Raw genomic sequence first — 18340 nt, forward strand, 5'->3', positions numbered from 1 at the left:
CAGCTGATTTCCAGGTTGCTCATGTTCCTAAGAGCTGTACATGCTTTGCTTTATGCATATTTACATTAAACTTATGAACCTTCACTGTCCACAATGAAAGTGAAAGCTCCAGCTGGCAAACTACTCTGATTTTGTGATGTTTTAGAAACTGCAGCAGAGGAATCTGCCCTGCTAAATCCCAGTGCACTGGCACACACAGCTGTGTGACAACACACAACACACAGGCACAACTGATTTAAGCAGGTTTCCCTCATGTGCTGGCAGAGATCTGCCAGATACGAGGTTTGAGATACGGACACACCATGGACGTTAATAGACAAGGAGAAATCCAAAGGAACAAAGGGGGAGACACTTTTTTTCCCCCCAGAGAAACTCCTAGTTTGAATCTTTTCAATTTGATTTTTTTTCCTTTTCTGTCTATTCAAATTCAAAACTCATTTGTTCTCTTTTCAGGAGAGTACTTTCACTGTGTGATGACGAGGGGCAGTAGTAGATAAAGTTTGAAATAAAACTTTACTAGCTGCCATCCTTTGGATTGTTTGTGACCCTCCCTCCCCACCCTGCCCTTTCTGCCAGGTGTTATCCACACACTATTTGGGATTTACTGCTGGAGAGAAGCAGCACGACTGGGCATCGTTATATTCCCTCTTCTCTGCGTTATCACCAGCTGATCTTATCTACTTATTACAATTTATAAAGACATGGATGGCCTTGTGCTCCAGCCCCACTCCAGGAGTGCCCATTAAAACACCCATCATTCTCCTAGCAGCCTCCTCCTCCTCTGCAGACAGAGGAAAGGCAGCCCTGTGACAGGAACTGTCATGGAGCTGGTGGATTCCAGGCTGACAACTTCCAAAATCACAGACAACTCATGTTTAAATAGGCCCCTCATTTTCCTTGCTGGGGCTCAGCAGTATCACAGAGACCTTGTCTAGGTCACAGACAACAGGAGAGAGGCAATTCTGCAGTTTTGTTAAAATTTTCCTTCTTTTATCACCCATCCCTATTTCAGGAGTGCAACAAACACTCTCTGTTACCAGTATAAGTGTCCACTGCAAAATGGGAATTAAAGAGGCTGGTGTTTATAGCAGCACTGCTATTTGATGCCAAAAATAAGTCTGATGTTTCTATTCAGGAATAGGAAATAACACTCTGAACAGGCAAGTCACTCCCCAATGGACTTTCTTTGAATTTTCTCCAAAGGCTATTTCCTTTTCCTAAATGTGGGAAATACTTCCTGTCTGTGAAGCAGCACAACCCAAACGCTGAGCAGAAAATTAATAAAACAAACAAAAAGAAAACAAACAAAAGGACCTTTGTTCTGGAAAGAAATGGCACTGGCTCTGCTCAGGAAGCATAAAGAAACCCAACGGATGAGAGAATAGACAAATCCTAAATAGGTTTCATGTAAGATGATTAAAAGTGCTTCCTTTGCTGTATATTTGGCAACACATGAAATCTGAGTCAGAGATATATCCCTTTCCTTCCAGTGCTGCTGCTTGCACTTCATGAATAAGTAAATGATTAAGAACACTTCAGATTTGGCATTATCAGACACATTACCTGGCTCGTGTTGTTTCAATCACAGCCCCAGCTCTGACCAGTGCAGGAGCTCTCTGTGTCTCTGAGCTTGGCTCAGCTCCAGGGAGAAGCAGGAAGCATTTCAGAGTCCCCCAAATTCCAGGCTGCACCTGATCTCTATGGATTTATAGCTCCCCACCCTGAACTGAGACATTCCTCACTCAATTCCAAGCTGGATCCATCTACACTCACCACCACAGGGCTTGTTTGTGCTTGTTGTCTGCATGTACAGCACAGCACCAGTGATCCCAATTTTCCAATCTAAGAAACCTGGACATTTCCAAAAAGGTTCAGTAAAGTTACCTCACACGGATGTATATCATGGATGAAAAAATACCTTTTTACAACATCTATAAAACTGTGATTATAATAAATGTCTGCTTAATTAATACATCAGGACATAAAGCCATTTATTCTCCTCTCATTTGCTATCATTCTCCCTGTTCAGATTTAATAATGCAAAAAGGTTGCTCAGATGCCAAACGATAAAAATAATAAAAATACATTTATCATTGATCTGAAAAGCAGAAATGCCTGGCAGTACTCCTGGCACAGAGAACACAGCCAAATTTTCTTAACTGAAATCCAAATAACATTTCACCAAAAAAATCTTCAAAACATACCAGGAAATATATATGATGTGATAGATAAAGCAGTCTGAGAAATGCACAGAGCACAGCGAAACAGGTGCCCAGAATAACCATTATTACAATATGCACAGTAAGGAGGGGGGGGGGAAAGGGGCAGAGAGAAAAAAGAGAGAGAGAGAGAGAGAGGAAAAAAGCTTTCAAAATGGTTAAATTCATGAGGGCTACAGAGCCTCAAATTGAAATTATCTCACTCTGCACTGATAAATAAAGTGGCTCTGGTACCTAAATCATGACACTAACTATACGTTTCGATTTTTTTAAGTAGTGATTAGGTGGATACTCAGGGGAACCTACTAGCCTTCACAGAGATAACAGACTCAACTTAATATCAACTTAAAAAGAGACTTGAATTCTAACCAATCTCATGTAATGAATTGAAATTCTATAGCTTTCAGAGGAAAAAAAAAAAAAAAAAAGATAAAAAAGCGATGTGGCTCCATTCTCTAACTTGCTGTCAGGAAATATAATTTGTGCTCTCGGTGATTCACCTAGCTCATATGCAGCATGCAAATTTATTTCCCTAATAATCAGACCTGGAGATTGCCCAAGAGGATTAATAGCATCATTCCTTATGACCGCCAGGATATTATGCACCTCTGACATGGAAAAATTGTGTTAGTTCTACAGAGAAAACGCAAGGATATTTGTCCTGCTAGACAATATAATAGGCTGGTGCATCATCAGATTACAATGTCATTTCAAAAACCTTGAATACAAATAATGTACAGTGGGGGAAATGTTGGTACAACCTCCCTTAATTCAGTAGCCTTGAATTCACATGTATTTTTTTGCCTGTGCTTTTTTATTCCTTTCCCCATTATAGTCTGTAGAACACTGCTAGGAAAAGGCAAAGGTATTTTATATTAAACCCATCTCTTTTTGTTTGTTCTTATGTTATTCTTTGAGAATAGCCTATATGGACACTGCAGGATAAAATAACATAAAATCCACGGCTTCCAGTTTTTCAAAGAGCTGAATACACCCATAGCCCCAGTACACTGTATTCCATACGTGAATACAGAGCAATTTATTTGCACAATTGCTTAATTTTGATTCGCAAGTCAAAGCAATGCGTTCTGCAGGCTCCAGCATTCACACGGGAAGAATTTTAATTTTTAAAATCTTTTTTAAACGAGTTGGTCAGGAAATTTTCTTAAAAAAAAAAAAAAAGAAAAAAAAAAGAAAAGAAGTGTTTCCTGCTGTACTTTAGACCAAAGAACACCGCCTTAGAGACAAGACAAAATTTCATTATTATGCGCATGGGAGCAATAAGATTAGCTCCTATTGCTGCCCCTAAGGTGGAGCAGCAGGAGGAACCAATGGGACGATGCTAATGTGTATGTTAATAGTATTCTCCTCCAAGAAGTTGGGATAATTAAACATGTACCATCTCTTTAAGACAGAACTGCACACATTTTCTTCGGATGGGTGTTTACAAGATTTCCAATTTCAGGTCACAGCCATTTCTGAGATTGCTTAAGAAAGAGATGGGAATAACTTATCTTATTCATGTATTCAAAGAACCTTATAAAATGTGCAAAACATAACAGTTTTAAGGGGCAAAACATGCATCTTGCCTTGACAGACCTGCTTTGTTATGTGTAGTGTTGTACACTGACCTAATATATTGAACATTTTAAGCTAATATACCTTGTAGGAACCAGCCTTTAATGTGATGGATTTTATAGTATCTCATTAGGGTGTGTTTATATAACCTGATACTAAACACATTTTCAGATTCATGTTCCTTATTAAAATTGTGAGCTGTATTGATTTTTAGTTGAACAGCAACAGAGACATTTTAATATTAGGAAAGGCTGCTCTGAAGTTATTTTCACAGATCACAACTACTGTGACACAAACAGTGCACATATCTCTCATCTTTCTTTACAGCCTCAATTAGAAGAATCAGGATGTGTTACCCCACCTGCTTTTCTATTGGTTGAGCAATTCTCTGCCTCCATTTACAACGCCAAAAAGCATTTTTATTCATTGCTTGGGGGGGTGTTATTTTTAAATATACATTCGTGACAAGCCCCCAAACAGTATTTATATTTTTCCTTCTAAAGAACCGTGTGTTTTTAAAAACAAAATACCTTAATGCATCTGCTTTTCAAGTTTCCATAACAAACTGAGCAGCTACAGCAGTGTTTACTCTAATACAGCACACACAGAAACTTACCATTCCGAGCAATGTACAAAAAATAATGACTTTCCCATCCTAATGTCTCCATTTTGTAAACCAGTCTTCAAAGGTAAATCTAATGTCAGCAATAAATAGAGTGGCTCCAATATTTCTCTGAGGAGTCACGGGGAAATAATGATCTTTGAGGCACTGTAAATAGTTTAAATTATTGGAAGGTCCTTGTAAGAAATGAAATACGAGGATTACAAAAAAAATAAACTCAATTTCTCTATTGTGAAGTTAGGGCATTTGGAGGGAGCCCCAATTTTAAATACAAATATTTAGAGAGAGAAATTATCGCTTCTGAGACAAGCAAATCATACACTTATTCCTGACTCTTATTGATTTAATGAACTGGTTGTTAATAGAACGCTGCTTGGAGAAACAAAGAAGAGCTGTGGAAGAGTAAGTGCTCCTTACATTCCTACAGTTTTAAAACCAACCTCTAAGTCTTCAGCAGGGAAAAAGCTGGAAATTAAATTGCAGCACATAGGAAGCAGCAGATTTAATACAGCCACTTGTGCCATTTTAACCACACCTGTAACTCGTGCTACAGCACTGCAGAAGCAGTTCAGGAATCTCCAGTAATTGCTATACTTGGCCTAAGAAGTTTTAGGTCTGAACTGGGTCTCAGAAAGCAGATTTCCCTTAATTTTGCCCCTGGCATGCTATTCATTATTAAACATTAAAGTTGTGTCAATTACTTACTTCCATAGTTGATTATTATCCTGGTTATTCTACCAGCTAATCAACTCTTCTCTAATACATGTCTAGCAGTGACTTTGAATTGATGCACAGAATATAATTATTTGTGCAAATTTCTTTTGTTTTTTGTTAACCACTGAAATTGCTTAATCACTTTAAAACCCACAACCCCTGAAAAAGAAAGCACGTTGATTTATCAATTTATTTTTAATCAATATTCGGTTGAGCTTTGAAAGTTGACAATTCAGCCAACATAAGACACTACACAGAGAAGAAAAAAAAAATTATATTTTCTACATGTCCTTTAAAGCAGAATGAAAATACCTTCATCTGAAAGACTTTGGTAGCTTTATCAGATGCAAAGCTCTTCTGTTTGAGGTGTAATTATTTTACCATTATTACAAGCGAGGCTTTTAACAGAACAGTCATTCCCTCTATTTAAGCAGTAAGTTTTATAATTTATTACAGCTCTTTGGTCATCAACTCGCTATACAAACAGTCGGTCACCAGTGACCAATTACATTAAGGTTAAGCAACATAACTTTAAATTAGAAATAAGCTAATGTATCTTCATCAAGGGCCTGCTGTGTTTTCAGTGCTGTTTATGAGATGATACTAAATGTGGATATGGAGCACGCTCACTGGGACCAATTCCTATCGGCCTGAAAATGGAAAAGTCTTGAGCCTGCTCAGGTCCAGAGCTAATTAATGGGATAACATCTGCTTTACGCATTCTGCTGGAGTAATTTCTATCAACTTCACTGGGAAGATGCATGGGAAACTATCAGAGAAATAAGTATCTATGCTGAACCATATTAATCTGTAGTGAGTCTGGAAATGGGAATTTCAATTCTCCTATTATCCTAGGGATGGGCAGAGGGGGAGGACGAGGGCACAGGGCTTGTTTCTCAGCTGATCCAATTTCTGTGTTTGTAACAGATTGAGTTCTGTTTGCATGCACACACTTGCACACACACACACAGAGCAACTGCACGGGGCTGCCTTTGTCTCTGGGCTGGGGGGGTTTAAAGGACACGGCAGATGTGTCTCAAGATGACCATGCTCCTCATGCAGCAACCAGTTTTTTACAGGAAGGTGGTTAAGTGGTTTTATTGCTTTACTTAAAAACATAGCAGGAATGGCTAAAGAAAAAATACGGTACTGTAAAGCAAACTGCAAAAGTGATAAGACACTTATTCCATTTTATCAGCCTGTGGACAAGGTGCAGGGGTGTGAAGGGCCTGGCACCTACTCTGATCTGAGATTTAAATAAGTGAGACATGGAGGGAACCACAAAAAAAAACAAACAACAACAACAAGAAATTAAACACACACACAAAAAATCAGAACCTCCTAGTGAAACCCCCTCGACTTCCAAATTCCGGCTCCCTTTCACCTGAATTTCATCACTTTGTCCAAAAACTACTGGGCAATTTTAACTACAGCAAAATGCTTAAAATTGCATTTTGCTTGTGAGTTTTTTCCTGGTGAAGTCCTGTAGGGCACAGAATCTGACTGCTGAGGAGAGACATTACATTTTTATGCATGTATGCTTTTGTCTGCCTGCGCCTACAGATATGTAAAATGTAGGAAATTAATGCCCTTTTAAAAACGTCTATACTGGAAACACCTGTGTATGTTCCTACAAAACACATTTACACCTAAAAATATCTACAAATATTCATGACTGTGTGTGTATGCTCAGAGAGAAAAGCCAAAACAGAAACAGGTAAATGTCTGAGTTTGGAGTGGCAAAACCAGAAAGAATCATATTATTTTCTTTATGTTATTATTATTATTGTCTAAGCTGTGATTTACAGGTTCAATTCTTTCAAGCTAATGCATACAAATGAATTGCACAGAACAACAAAAAAGGAGGGAGGTCCTTAGAATAAAAAAATTCCATTAATAGTCGTTCACCTTTACCTAAGAGGTTATGAGATCATATGTTACCTCTATGGATATTTCTGTAATTTGTTTGCCATTGTGTACATTCTATGTATTTGTTTGCTACAAGGTATTGAATCATTCAGGCTATTGGGAATTAAATGCTTATTTGACTAACAATGCTTACCTTAAAATTAATGGTATAAAACAGGGTGTTTTCTAACAGGCTGTCACTCACTTTTATTTAAGGAGATACTACTGAGACAAGGTTCAAGGTCTTGCGAAGAACTCTGACTTCCTGGGCTTCAGTGGGAAATACTATTTACCTGACATTTTTAACTCTCTTACATAATTGTGTAAATTACTGACATGAAGCAGTGCCTGCTTTTGTCACATGCAAATGACAACTACCCAGCTCTTCAGGAAGGAGCAGTGCAAAGCCAGAGCGGCTTTATTTTGAACTTGTGTGCGCAGGTGTCTGTGGGGAGGAGGGAGCTTTGCGAGCAAAGGAACTGGATTTAGAGACTCACATATTGCAAAATTCCTCTGCGATCCATCACATTTGAGAACAGGAAACACATTTGATTTTTAATTTGCTTAAGCATGCAAGATGGCCCACTTCAGCAGCATTGCAATTTTCTGTTTTGTGGGCAGGATTCACAGACAGCACACGGCTACTGTTCTTTTCCTTTCTCCTGGAACTGTGCCATGAGGCACCACGGTTGTAACAGGGGTGAATCCTCAATTCTGTTCATTCCTCTCCCTTCTCAATGTTATTTGAACCCTTATTTTCCTTGAGGGGCTCATTCAGCTGTCCTAATATGTATACAGTGATAATATAGTCATACGCATAATAAAAAAAGAGCTTCAAAATTATAGTCAGCTTAGTAATAATGCAGTGCTGTGCTGGAGTGATTGGCAACTGTTGATCCAATTATATAACTGGTTGCTTCTTAAAATTCAGGGATATGGGACTGATACATAATGTGCTGTAAAGTGTAAAAGAACTGGACAGGAAATAAGGCGGGTTGAATTTTTTCGTGCTTTGATCAAATTAGAACCAGGTTGATGAAAGGAAATGCCTTGGGTTCTCTGCTTGAAGTTTTGTGTTATACAAAAGGCTCTTGAAATGATCAATTTTGCACATGTCACTCAGTAAGTTTAGAGAGAGCCAGTTCCTATGTCTGCCAGGGAGTCTCTGCCACAGCTCCCTGCAAAGCCACCCCATGCTGGACACGAGGTTTAACTGAGATGCTCTGAAATGGAACCGAAGGAAAGGACGATCACAAATCACAGCAATACCCCAAGTTTGCAGGTTTGTTTTTCAGGTTTCTGCTCAGCCCTTTGACTCAAGAAACACAGATCAGGAAAGACAGAAAAGGGTCATCTGGTGAATCCCTCAGAAATAAATGCAGGATTATCTTTGCTGCTGTTCTTTTAAGCATTTATCTGGCTAACTCACTAACTAGCTTTCATCCATTGTAACCCTCTGCCTGTCCCCTGCTTTTAAAACAGCCACTATTATTTATGAAGTGCTGTAGATGTGCAGTGAGAAGCACAGGGACTTTTTGCTCTTATTTTTCCTTGAGGACAACTTAAAAGGAGAGAAAAAAGCACCTATGAAAAGGCACCTTGCAGGTAAGGCTGTGGTTCTTCTGTCGCTTGGTCTGTCTCTGAAGAATGACTCCATAGTGGTTAGGCCTGTATGAGACACAACCTCTCTGGTACTTTTCTGGGATCAATCCCTCTGTACTGTGTGCTGCTCAATGTAGTGATTTAAATCCCACCGTTTCAGTCTTAATGCATTAACATTTCAGCACTCCTCAAACACATCCTGGAAATCTGCCTCCTCCTCGTAATTCTTATCCCCAAATCAGGAATCGTGTAAAACCTGAAGTGAGGCACCTGAGTCCAGCACACATCCACACCTCTGCCAAAAATACAGTATTGTGATTTATTGATAAAATACACTTAGGGTGGGGGGGAAGAGGAAAGTAGGGAAAAAATATTAAACTCCCAAGCCAAGGTACAACAAAGTCCCTTGTTACAGTCACTGCAGCAGGGAAGAGGAGAACTACTGAAGGAGCCACCAACATTAAAATCTGCTGAATTCCTGTTGCCCCCAGGATGATACCTGCATGGAAAACTCTTTTGTTTGGCATAATTCCCTGTGCAAGGCACGCCTCCAGAAAGCAGGGCTTCCAGAAATAATATCCCAGGATGGGGAGCACTGAGGAGCCAGGGCAGTAACCTTCAGCCAGGCCTTTCAATTGAGCTTTGTGTGAATTACAGCAAATTGCAGTGCATGTTTGTGCTGGATGCAGAGCAGTTGAAAAGCTGCCCATTTCCCCACCAAAGCAGCTCTTTGGGAGTTGATTGGTGTTCCCCAGGAACTGAAACACGGCCCAGCATTGGAAAAGACATGACACACAGTGCAGTTTCACTAAGAAGAATGCAAAGGATGCTATAGGAATATTTTTCTGAGTTTCAAGACTGAAGTTAGAGAAGCTCTTTACAATTTGCATGTGAGATGCTGCTCCACTCCAGTGGCAGACATTCCCAAGAGCCAGGGCTAATAAGGAATAATAGATAATGGAGAATGCTGCTGCAGGCTCCCTGCCCAGGGCCCACTGACCCACTGCAGGCTATGTTTGCTCATCCCCAGAGCTGTGGATGGAAGGACATAGGACATCCCAGGGAATGGCACCAACCTGGGTTTGGAGTCTCACTCCTGGAAAACCCTCTACATCACAACAACTTACACTATGAAAGCATCCAAATGGGGAAATGAACATACTTTAAATGATAGCTGATTTCAATTATTTTTCATAATGTTTGTTTTTCTTTCCCCCCCCCCTTTTGTTTTTGTTAGATCACACTTAATATGATTCCACGACACCAATGCTGGGATGAAATTGAAAGCTATATTCTTCTAAATGTGTTCCCAACATTCCATTTTTTACAGAGCTGCCAGGGGCTATTCTGCATTCCCACAACGGCTACAAATGTAACATATTGTTTTGCAATAAAAATTAGCTATAAAAGTGTGAAAAATGCCAGAGATCCAAATGTGAGAAACAAGAGAAGGGGGTACGGCTTTCGCACACTTTTAGTGGACATTTTATTTATTTTTCAAATGGAGTAGACATATTTATAGCTACTGTATTTCAATTATCTCTAATTTCACACATTTTATGCAGATTCTAGGCATTTTAATTGCAAATGAGAAAGGAACTTATTTTTAAAAGTGGAGCAACACAACATTTCAGATCTCAATTTTAATTCCAAATTTATCCACATCACTGTTAAAAACTTTTAAAACCTCATTTACACTGCGACTTAAAATTAGGTGCGATTTCAAACAAAAACAAAAGACCTCCATGCCTATGAGTTACAGCACCAAAACCTCTCTCACACATTTTTACATCCTTTCTTTCTGAATTAAAATTTTTAGGTAGGAAAGTTTGGGAAGCTGAAATGACATTATTAATCGGTGACACATTATTTCAACAAGAGTCAGTGATTCAATGGTATTGTCCATAACTGATGAAAATTAATACATTACCCACCCTATTTTCTCTTTCTGTCTCTGTGCCTCCAATAACCCAGGGCATGGGTTATTAGCTCAATCCCTGCTCAGCCGTCACTCAATGGGAAATTCTTCCAAGGGGATAAAGCACAGCTCAGCCTTTGGCTGGATAAAAATTCCCACTGTACACTAAAAGCATTAGTGACAAATGCCGCTCTTTTCCAAGCCGTATTCCCGGTAGCTCACTCCTATGGAACGCTAATAAGCTAAATAAAATGTTTGTGACAAATTCAAAGCCACTTGAACCCGTGCTGGTCTGAAGCAAGGATGGTTTTCCAAAGGATCCTGGGGATCCAAATTAACTTAACAGGTTTAAAATCACACGTGTGCCTGTGGAGCCGTCTAAGCTGAGAATCCACTGCTTGACCTCGTACTGTCCAATGGAATAGATCTTTAAAAGTTCCAACTAACTTACTGATAGGCATGAAATATTTTTATTATAAATGGAAATTTACTGTCTGGAGCATGTGGAGTTTTTCTCTGCTTTCTTTCTATTTGGTAATTTATTTAAATGCATTCAAAACTGCATTCAGAAAATGAGACATAGCACTTTGGTTAAGACATCTGTATTTCAAACCAACATCTTCAGAACTGTGAGCAGCTCTGTTAATAGTCTTTTTATTTGATTAGGGTAATCTGCTGCTGTGCTGTGTTAATCTTTATCCACTACCTTTTAACCAATCAATATTTTAGGGTTATAGATTTGGAAGGTAGGTGATAATTTTGTAGATAAACTCTCTAGGCACTGCTGACATGGTATGGTTGCATATTTAATATCTTTTCTGAGGATTCACAACTCCAGCAGTGTAAGAATCTGCCCAAGGTAAAAAAAAAAAAATTAAAAAATTAAACCTTAAATTTTCAAAGCTGTACGCGGGGATTTGGCCACCTGCCTCCTATTAATGTCAATGAAAATTTAGAGGTAAGAAAAGCAATGTCTTTTCCCTCAGATCATTTCTGCTTTGAAAGGAGCCAGAGAACAAGAGAGAGGAAATTAAAAGCAACTTCATACCATAGGCTGACACCAGCAAGGCCTGGTGGTGAGGCAGCAACGGTACAGAGGCAAAACATTTGTTCACTAAATGAGTGAGCATCTCCACACATATCAAAAGAGCCAGGTACAAAAAGTTCAGAAAGAAAAAATTAGATTTTCTGGGTTTAAAATGTCATTAAAATATATATTTTTTAATTTTGCTCAGCTGAAATTATCTGTTGCTTATGATATTAATTTTGCTGCAGATAAAATTAGTTGTCAGACCTCTGTTTATGGTCTAATTACCTTTTCTAAGGGGTGGGGGGGAAAGGGCAGGAGAAATAAAAGAAAGAGCAATAAAATGCAGTAATCTACTTTCCAGCAAGAGGAATTCCTTGTGCTGTGTTACCTGCATGGACTTCACTAGAGCCATGCACATGTTTCATACACATAAAAGCAGATTTACTGGGGCTGTTTTGCCCATCTGGGCAGTGCCAGCTCCTGCCTGCCCTCATTTCTGTGCCTGGGGACAGGCAGGACAGGCCAAGTCACCCTCAATTATTTCCAGAGAACGGGAATCTTGCAATGATTTGAGACCCTTCTAATAAGAAAACAAGTCAGGAAACCTGAGGGCAACATCTTGAAAAAAAGGCACCGTAAATTACTAATTTCTTCTCGAAACGTTTCTCCACTTTCCTTCCAGCTTTGGAAAAGGTAAATGGATTTTTCATTGGTTTTCATTGGGTGCCAGGAATGCCACTGCAAAGCATTGTAAAGAAGATTTGGAAAGACTTTGTATTACAGATGTCAGGACCAGCACGTTTTGGTCACGTCTCAACCCGATTCTTCAGCAAGGAGCAGAATGACAAATACTGAATATTCCTTAATAGCTCTTCAAATTATATGAAGTTCAAAACCGAAATTAATTTGTACAGCATTCCTGTTAATCGAGTTGGAGCCACAATGCCACCTGAACTGCAGCTCTGCCTGGCACAGCTTGGGCAGGGCATGGCACACATGGAAGGTGAGCAGGCCTGACCTCAGACAAAAGCTGCCCTTTGAAGTGTTCTGAGCAGCACTGCCATGAGATCTGCCCAGATGCATTTTGGAATATATTTGACAAACAAAAAAATTTATCTCTGTGTTCATTTCATAAGATATAAACGTCTCTTTCGTGGTAGGAGAAATCCTGCTCCCGGGAAGTGATCCTAATCTAATCTGACACACAGTATTTGTAACCCTACTTTAGTGTCCCAGCCTATTTACAGTGTTTACATAAAACCCCCCGAAATCTCCACATTCCCTGAAAAGTTAATCCAGTACAAATATTGACTGGCTGTCAATTGAGCATTATTGACTTGCTCTGGGACTGTGCTTTATTGCCTTAACTGATGAAACTTGTTTTCTTTGCTAAACTTCATTTCTTTTGGGCCTCCTTTGGATGAAATGCCATTTATAAGACTGCTCCTCCCACTGCCATGGGGCCGCCTCTTCCACTCAGCTGCAGTGGTGGGACAGCCTCAAAGCTTGGCAGAAGGAAGGCAACAAACCCACTCTGTATTCCACAAAGAAGACCTGGCCCAACACCAATCATATCTCCTATAAATATTGGTCCACACCAGCTCCATCACAATTTCCTCCTTTGCTTGTACAGAGAAGTGTCTCCAGCAAGGCTGGGAAGGGGCTGTGAACCCTTCAGCGAGGTCTGTGAAAAGCAAACTGATTACCAGGAGCTGAAATTCTCACTCTGGCAGTCTGTAACCTTCACTGGGAGGTGGTGGCAGGGGTTTTTTTAAGGAATTCTAAAATCCTAAAAGCTAAAAACCTTGGATGTCTTGCATCTCTTTATCAGGAACAGTACAAATCAGCTTGTCCAGAAGCCAAAGTTCAAGAAACACACACACTCATCATGTTTTGAACACCCAGGAAAACATTATTTATCATTTCATTTTTTTTTTTTTTTAAATCTATAGTCTCCAGATACAGCAAAACAGAAACCAAAAATAGCAACTTTCACAACATTCCCTGATTCTGCAACAAATTCCATCAACCGTTCTAAGTTCTGATCCCCAGGTCAAGTGAGACTGACAATAAATCTTAGGAAGGATTTGATATCGTTAAGCTGCAAAACCCAAAAATCCATTACAAAAGATTTATCCGAACGTATAAAGAATGAACCCAAAATGTTTCAGTCAGTGCGGGGAAGGACAAAAGGGTGGAATGGCAGACAGGGGAGGAAGGGTAGATCTTCAGTGACCAAAGCCAGCTACAAAGCAGGTATTTCTCTCTGATCTCAAACAACATTCAGGAAGGAATTTGCCCAAAAATGCAGTTACCACAGATATGGGGGTTTGTTTGTGAAGGAATGTACCAGAGCAGGCACTTACAGTTTGCAGAGCTCCATCTGCTTCTCCACACGGGGCTGCTCCCTGAGTCTTGCTCAGCTCCAGGGCAGGATTTGGTGCCATCATCTGCTCCTTCCTCTGTTCTCATCAGCTGCCTGGAGAGAGGGGCAAGGAGAGGAAAAAACAGGGATGTGTCACATTGCTACTCCTTCGTTTGATATTCTTTATAACTTTTTATGTCTGGCTCAGGTGGGGAGACAGTCTGGTTCTTTAATCAAATATTCCCAAATCATCCTTTTAGCAACTGAACAAAGCCATGACACTTCTGCTCTCGGTTTGCCAAGAATAAACATGAACAAGTTTATTCCTATCTAGCTTATTATTTGATTTTAGCCCATACAAATAATTTTTTCTACAAGACTTCCCTTCCTTTTAAATGAAAGGTTTCTTCTGAACTTTTGACAAATGGAAGAACCTACCCTTTAACACTAACTATGCCAATAAGGCACCTGCTTTCTGTGAAAATACTTTGGCTGGCTTGAATGAGGTTAAACGTTAACATTTTCATTGGTCTATAAGTTTCAGGAGTGGGTTGGCATAAAAATAAAAAAACAAACAAACAAGAAACCCAGATTGTTACAAATTTTACTTTTCGTAAATTAAATGCGGCTGATGTGCAAAAAGATTTTTAAATTTTTTTTATTTTATCTTTCAAATGCTGTAAATGAATTCAAGGTGTCTAAGCCAGTTTAGTTAAGAGCCTCCATGCACAGAATTATATCAGTCAGAAGGCCCCTGGAATCAAGGCTACAAGGGGACCTCAGATGCATTTGAGCAAACCACAATCACACCATCAGCATGAGGTGCAAAAAGTGCCAAAACAAGGCAAAAACACTGACAGTCCATATGTTTAGAAGCTTGGGTTTTGCTGTTGCTCAAAATCCTTCCCTCCCCACATACCTGTACATAATAATAATCATAGTCACCATCATCATAAAAAATAAGTCCTCAAGATCAAATAGTGACTGGTATCTTAAGAGAAAAGAAGACGACAGGCTTAGGAAACCAAATCCTTGTAATAAATAATATATGATGAGTTAAGGAGATGAACTGACAAAGTGGTGCACCTCTAATCTCTCCCCTGCAAGAGAAGGAAGAGCTGAATCACTCACACAACATTTTTCTTTGAGCATGGTCAGGGGTTGCTCCTCCACTCCAGTTTCTCAAGGAATATCATGCTCTACTCATTTACCAGCCTAAGCTCCACATCAGCAGCAGAGTCTGCTTTCACCTGCATTTTTACAGCACAGAATAAAATTTCAGAATATTCTCTTCTTAAGATATAATTATTTCAGGGCAGGTTTGAATTAGAGATGAGAGAGTCAAGCCCCTGAAGTCCTGCTGGACACCAAGGGCCACCTCGCTTAGGATTCCCACTTATCCTTTATTCCAAACTTGAAATGACACCTCCACCTAAACAACAATTTTAAATAACAAACTACACCAGGAAAAAAAAAAAAAAAAAATCCCGCAGCGTGGCCAAGATGCCAGGCACATAAAGAAAATTAAGTGGCCCATATTTCTAAGCAATAAAATCAATGTCACCTTTTTATACCTTCAGCCCCCTTGTCTAATGTCCCTCAGCAGATTGCTGCCAGTGCTGTGCAGCTACTCCAGGCAAGGCAGGGGGAAAAGCCTGTGAGCAAGGACTGCCCACCTTCCACCAGTCCCATCCTTCTCTACTGAACATATCCCTTCAGTTTTTCCTCTCTCAGCTTTGCCACTTGGGAAAAAAGCATCACTAATACATTCAGGACCTAAAAGCACAAGAGTGAACCAGCTTTTCTAAAAAATATACACCTTCCAAGCCATAGTTGTTGGAGGAAGGAATGGTTTTTTGGTGTGGAACATCACACAAGAATCTGTTTTGTTAATCCAGGAAAGAATTTCAATGTTAAAGACAAAGGAAAAAAAGAAATAAAGGAAGAAAAAAATAGTGTTTAGTCAGTGATAAAGCAGTAGCTTTCAAATTCCACTTTATTTTTTTTACTCTATTTTGACTTTATTATTATTTTTGACTGACTTTAGTATTGCAGAGATTTTTCACCTATGCAACCATCCCCAGAAGCAACTGTGCCCACAATTATGTCTAAATGGAGCTGTTACTGGTCAGCAGCTCAGAGGACCACACTGACACAGCTGGACTCATAATCCAAGACAAACACACACAAGTAGGAGCACTAAGAAAGTGTAAGAAGAGTATTAAGGGATTAAGAAAATTCTAGAAAAAAGCCGTGTCAGTGGCAAATACAAGTAATTGGTTTTCCAAGTTTGACTCTTCTTCAATGGTTTTAGGGACAACCCCAAAGAGAATTGAGAAATGAGAATATATTTTGCAAAACATTTGCTTGTGGCCCAGTACTTTTGCATTAAAATCAACTCACCTCCCAAATCCCTTTTCTTCTACACCACATCCCACACTCATGTTTACCTTTTCACATTGCTGCTACATATTTTTTCCCTGCTGAAGTCTTTTATTTTCTCACCACAGTGAGAGTGGGTGCCAAAATTGTGGCTGGTTTGGCCTTCTCAGTGCAGAGCAGTGGGAAAAGGAATCATCAGTGCTGTGACTGACAGCTATTGCTGCTGGCAAAGGCAGGAACTGCAGTTGGATTTTAAAACGATTTTAAAAAAAAAAAAAAAAAGGGAAAAAAAATCAGGAGAGGAAAAGGGGGGAAGACACCATTTTTTCAGCCCAGCTATTTGAGAGATAATTGCTGTAATTTTGTCTCTCCTCAATCTTCTCACTAGGCAAGCTTACCAAGGAAGGCAGATTTCTAGTTCTTAGAAGTGGTATAATTCACACTTTTCTAGAAGAAGTTTGATTAGTTTGAAATTTACACTTGACCATTACAAAACTCTAGGACAAGAACTAAAAAAAAAAGAAAAAAAAAAAAGTCAAAGAAAGAGAAGCAGAAAGACCAGAAAAACCCAAAAACTCCAAAGAAAAGAACTCAAATCCTATCCTCACTGCTGGAAAAAAAGAAAAAAATATTTTCACTTTGTCTGGCACAGTGTTTTCATGTTTTTTAAATTGCTCTGTATTTTCACAGCTTCAGATATTTCTGAAATATGGAATTTGCATTTTTTAGGTGGGGAACGCTGCCAAAGTTGTTAATCCCAGGCAGATGTAAAGTTGCACCACTATATTGTGATGTGGCTCCTTAAAAACAACCTAAAAGCATAAAAAAAACATTAAAAAACCCACAACAAAACAACCACCCAACAACCACCACAAATATCCACTAACCCATATGGTCAATAATTGCTGTTTAATAGTCCTCCTATTACAAACCTAAAAAGCAGCAGCCAGAATTACCAGTAGAGTATTAATAAACAGGAATGAGTTAATAGCGCATAAAGACCTTCTAGTGGAACAGTGGGGGAGTTGAATATTCTTTTCTTAAGTCAGCTGTAAGTAATTACTACATGGTGTGCTTCTGACTATTACCATAACAGAGCAATTGGACGTGAAGAATGGATAATAGTATGGACATGGAGGTATTTTTAGAATATCAGCAGTGAGGCAGGTAAATGCCCTACCCGGGCACAAACCTTTAAATAAGTTGAAATAACTTTTCTTAATGACACCTAGCCCGGGTAGATTTCTGAAAAGATCAGTCTAATAAATTATTAAAGTAACTTTAGAAAGACGTGGCTGTGATATGTAAATAAGGGAAACAGCAAAAAACCTGGCAGCCGTTGAGCAGGCAGGCAGCACTGCAGTAAGTGCATAATCACAGGTTTCTGTGTTTCCTTTAGAGCACTGCCTTCCTCTGTCTGAACAGGGACCGTGCTCCGCTCGCCTCCATTGGCTGCTCCGCTGAAAACTCCAACACTGCAACAGGAAGGGGGACTGTGGGTGCAGGAGTTGGGGGGTTTGGACAGCTGTGGTCATCCTCAGTGATTTAACCATGCATCTCATTTGTTTTAAGATCTCACTGTGGGAGGGTTAGGGAGACACAGCTCTGTGCTCCCGGGACTGTCCAACAGCCCCCAGCAAGTGCAGGAGGAGATTTTGTCCATCCACACAACAGATGCTGCCCTATGAAACCTGCCTGAGCCTTAATTCAGAGAACAGTAATTTTATAAATGCACTGAAACATAATTTAAGGAGTATTTTGAATTTTTCAGGCTACAGGTCTTTCTCCTGCTATGTTGCTACACAGGGCAGATGTTGATTTTTCAATTTGCAGGTTTGTTAAGCATCATGGAATGTTTTGGTTCTCAATCAAGAATATTCTTCCCAAGTGGTTGCAAAGTCCTATGCCTGAAAATAAATGCATGTCCTTTTTGTTTCTTAGCAGCACGTGTTCTGCATTCAATAGAAGCAGAAAAATAAAACTGATAACGTGATGCTATTTA

General features: G+C 39.5%; 1 protein-coding gene across 9 annotated transcripts in view; it reads right to left on the reverse strand.

Moving 5' to 3' along the window:
* LOC148224150 (uncharacterized) overlaps positions 1 to 18340 on the reverse strand; it is a 444317-nt gene that overhangs the window by 139465 nt on the left and 286512 nt on the right. For all 9 annotated transcript variants that reach the window (XR_015802075.1, XR_015802071.1, XR_015802073.1 and 6 more), the window contains exon 3: positions 13958 to 14070. Coding sequence is in view for 3 of the 9 variants with exons in the window: in XM_088160764.1 (XP_088016890.1) it covers positions 13958 to 14041 (84 nt within the window). In the remaining 6 variants the exon portion in view is untranslated. The remainder of the gene's footprint in view (positions 1 to 13957; positions 14071 to 18340) is intronic.

Source organism: Sturnus vulgaris, chromosome 3, assembly GCF_052056855.1.
Source record: "Sturnus vulgaris isolate bStuVul1 chromosome 3, bStuVul1.hap1, whole genome shotgun sequence".
Classification (NCBI taxonomy): Eukaryota; Metazoa; Chordata; class Aves; order Passeriformes; family Sturnidae; genus Sturnus; species Sturnus vulgaris.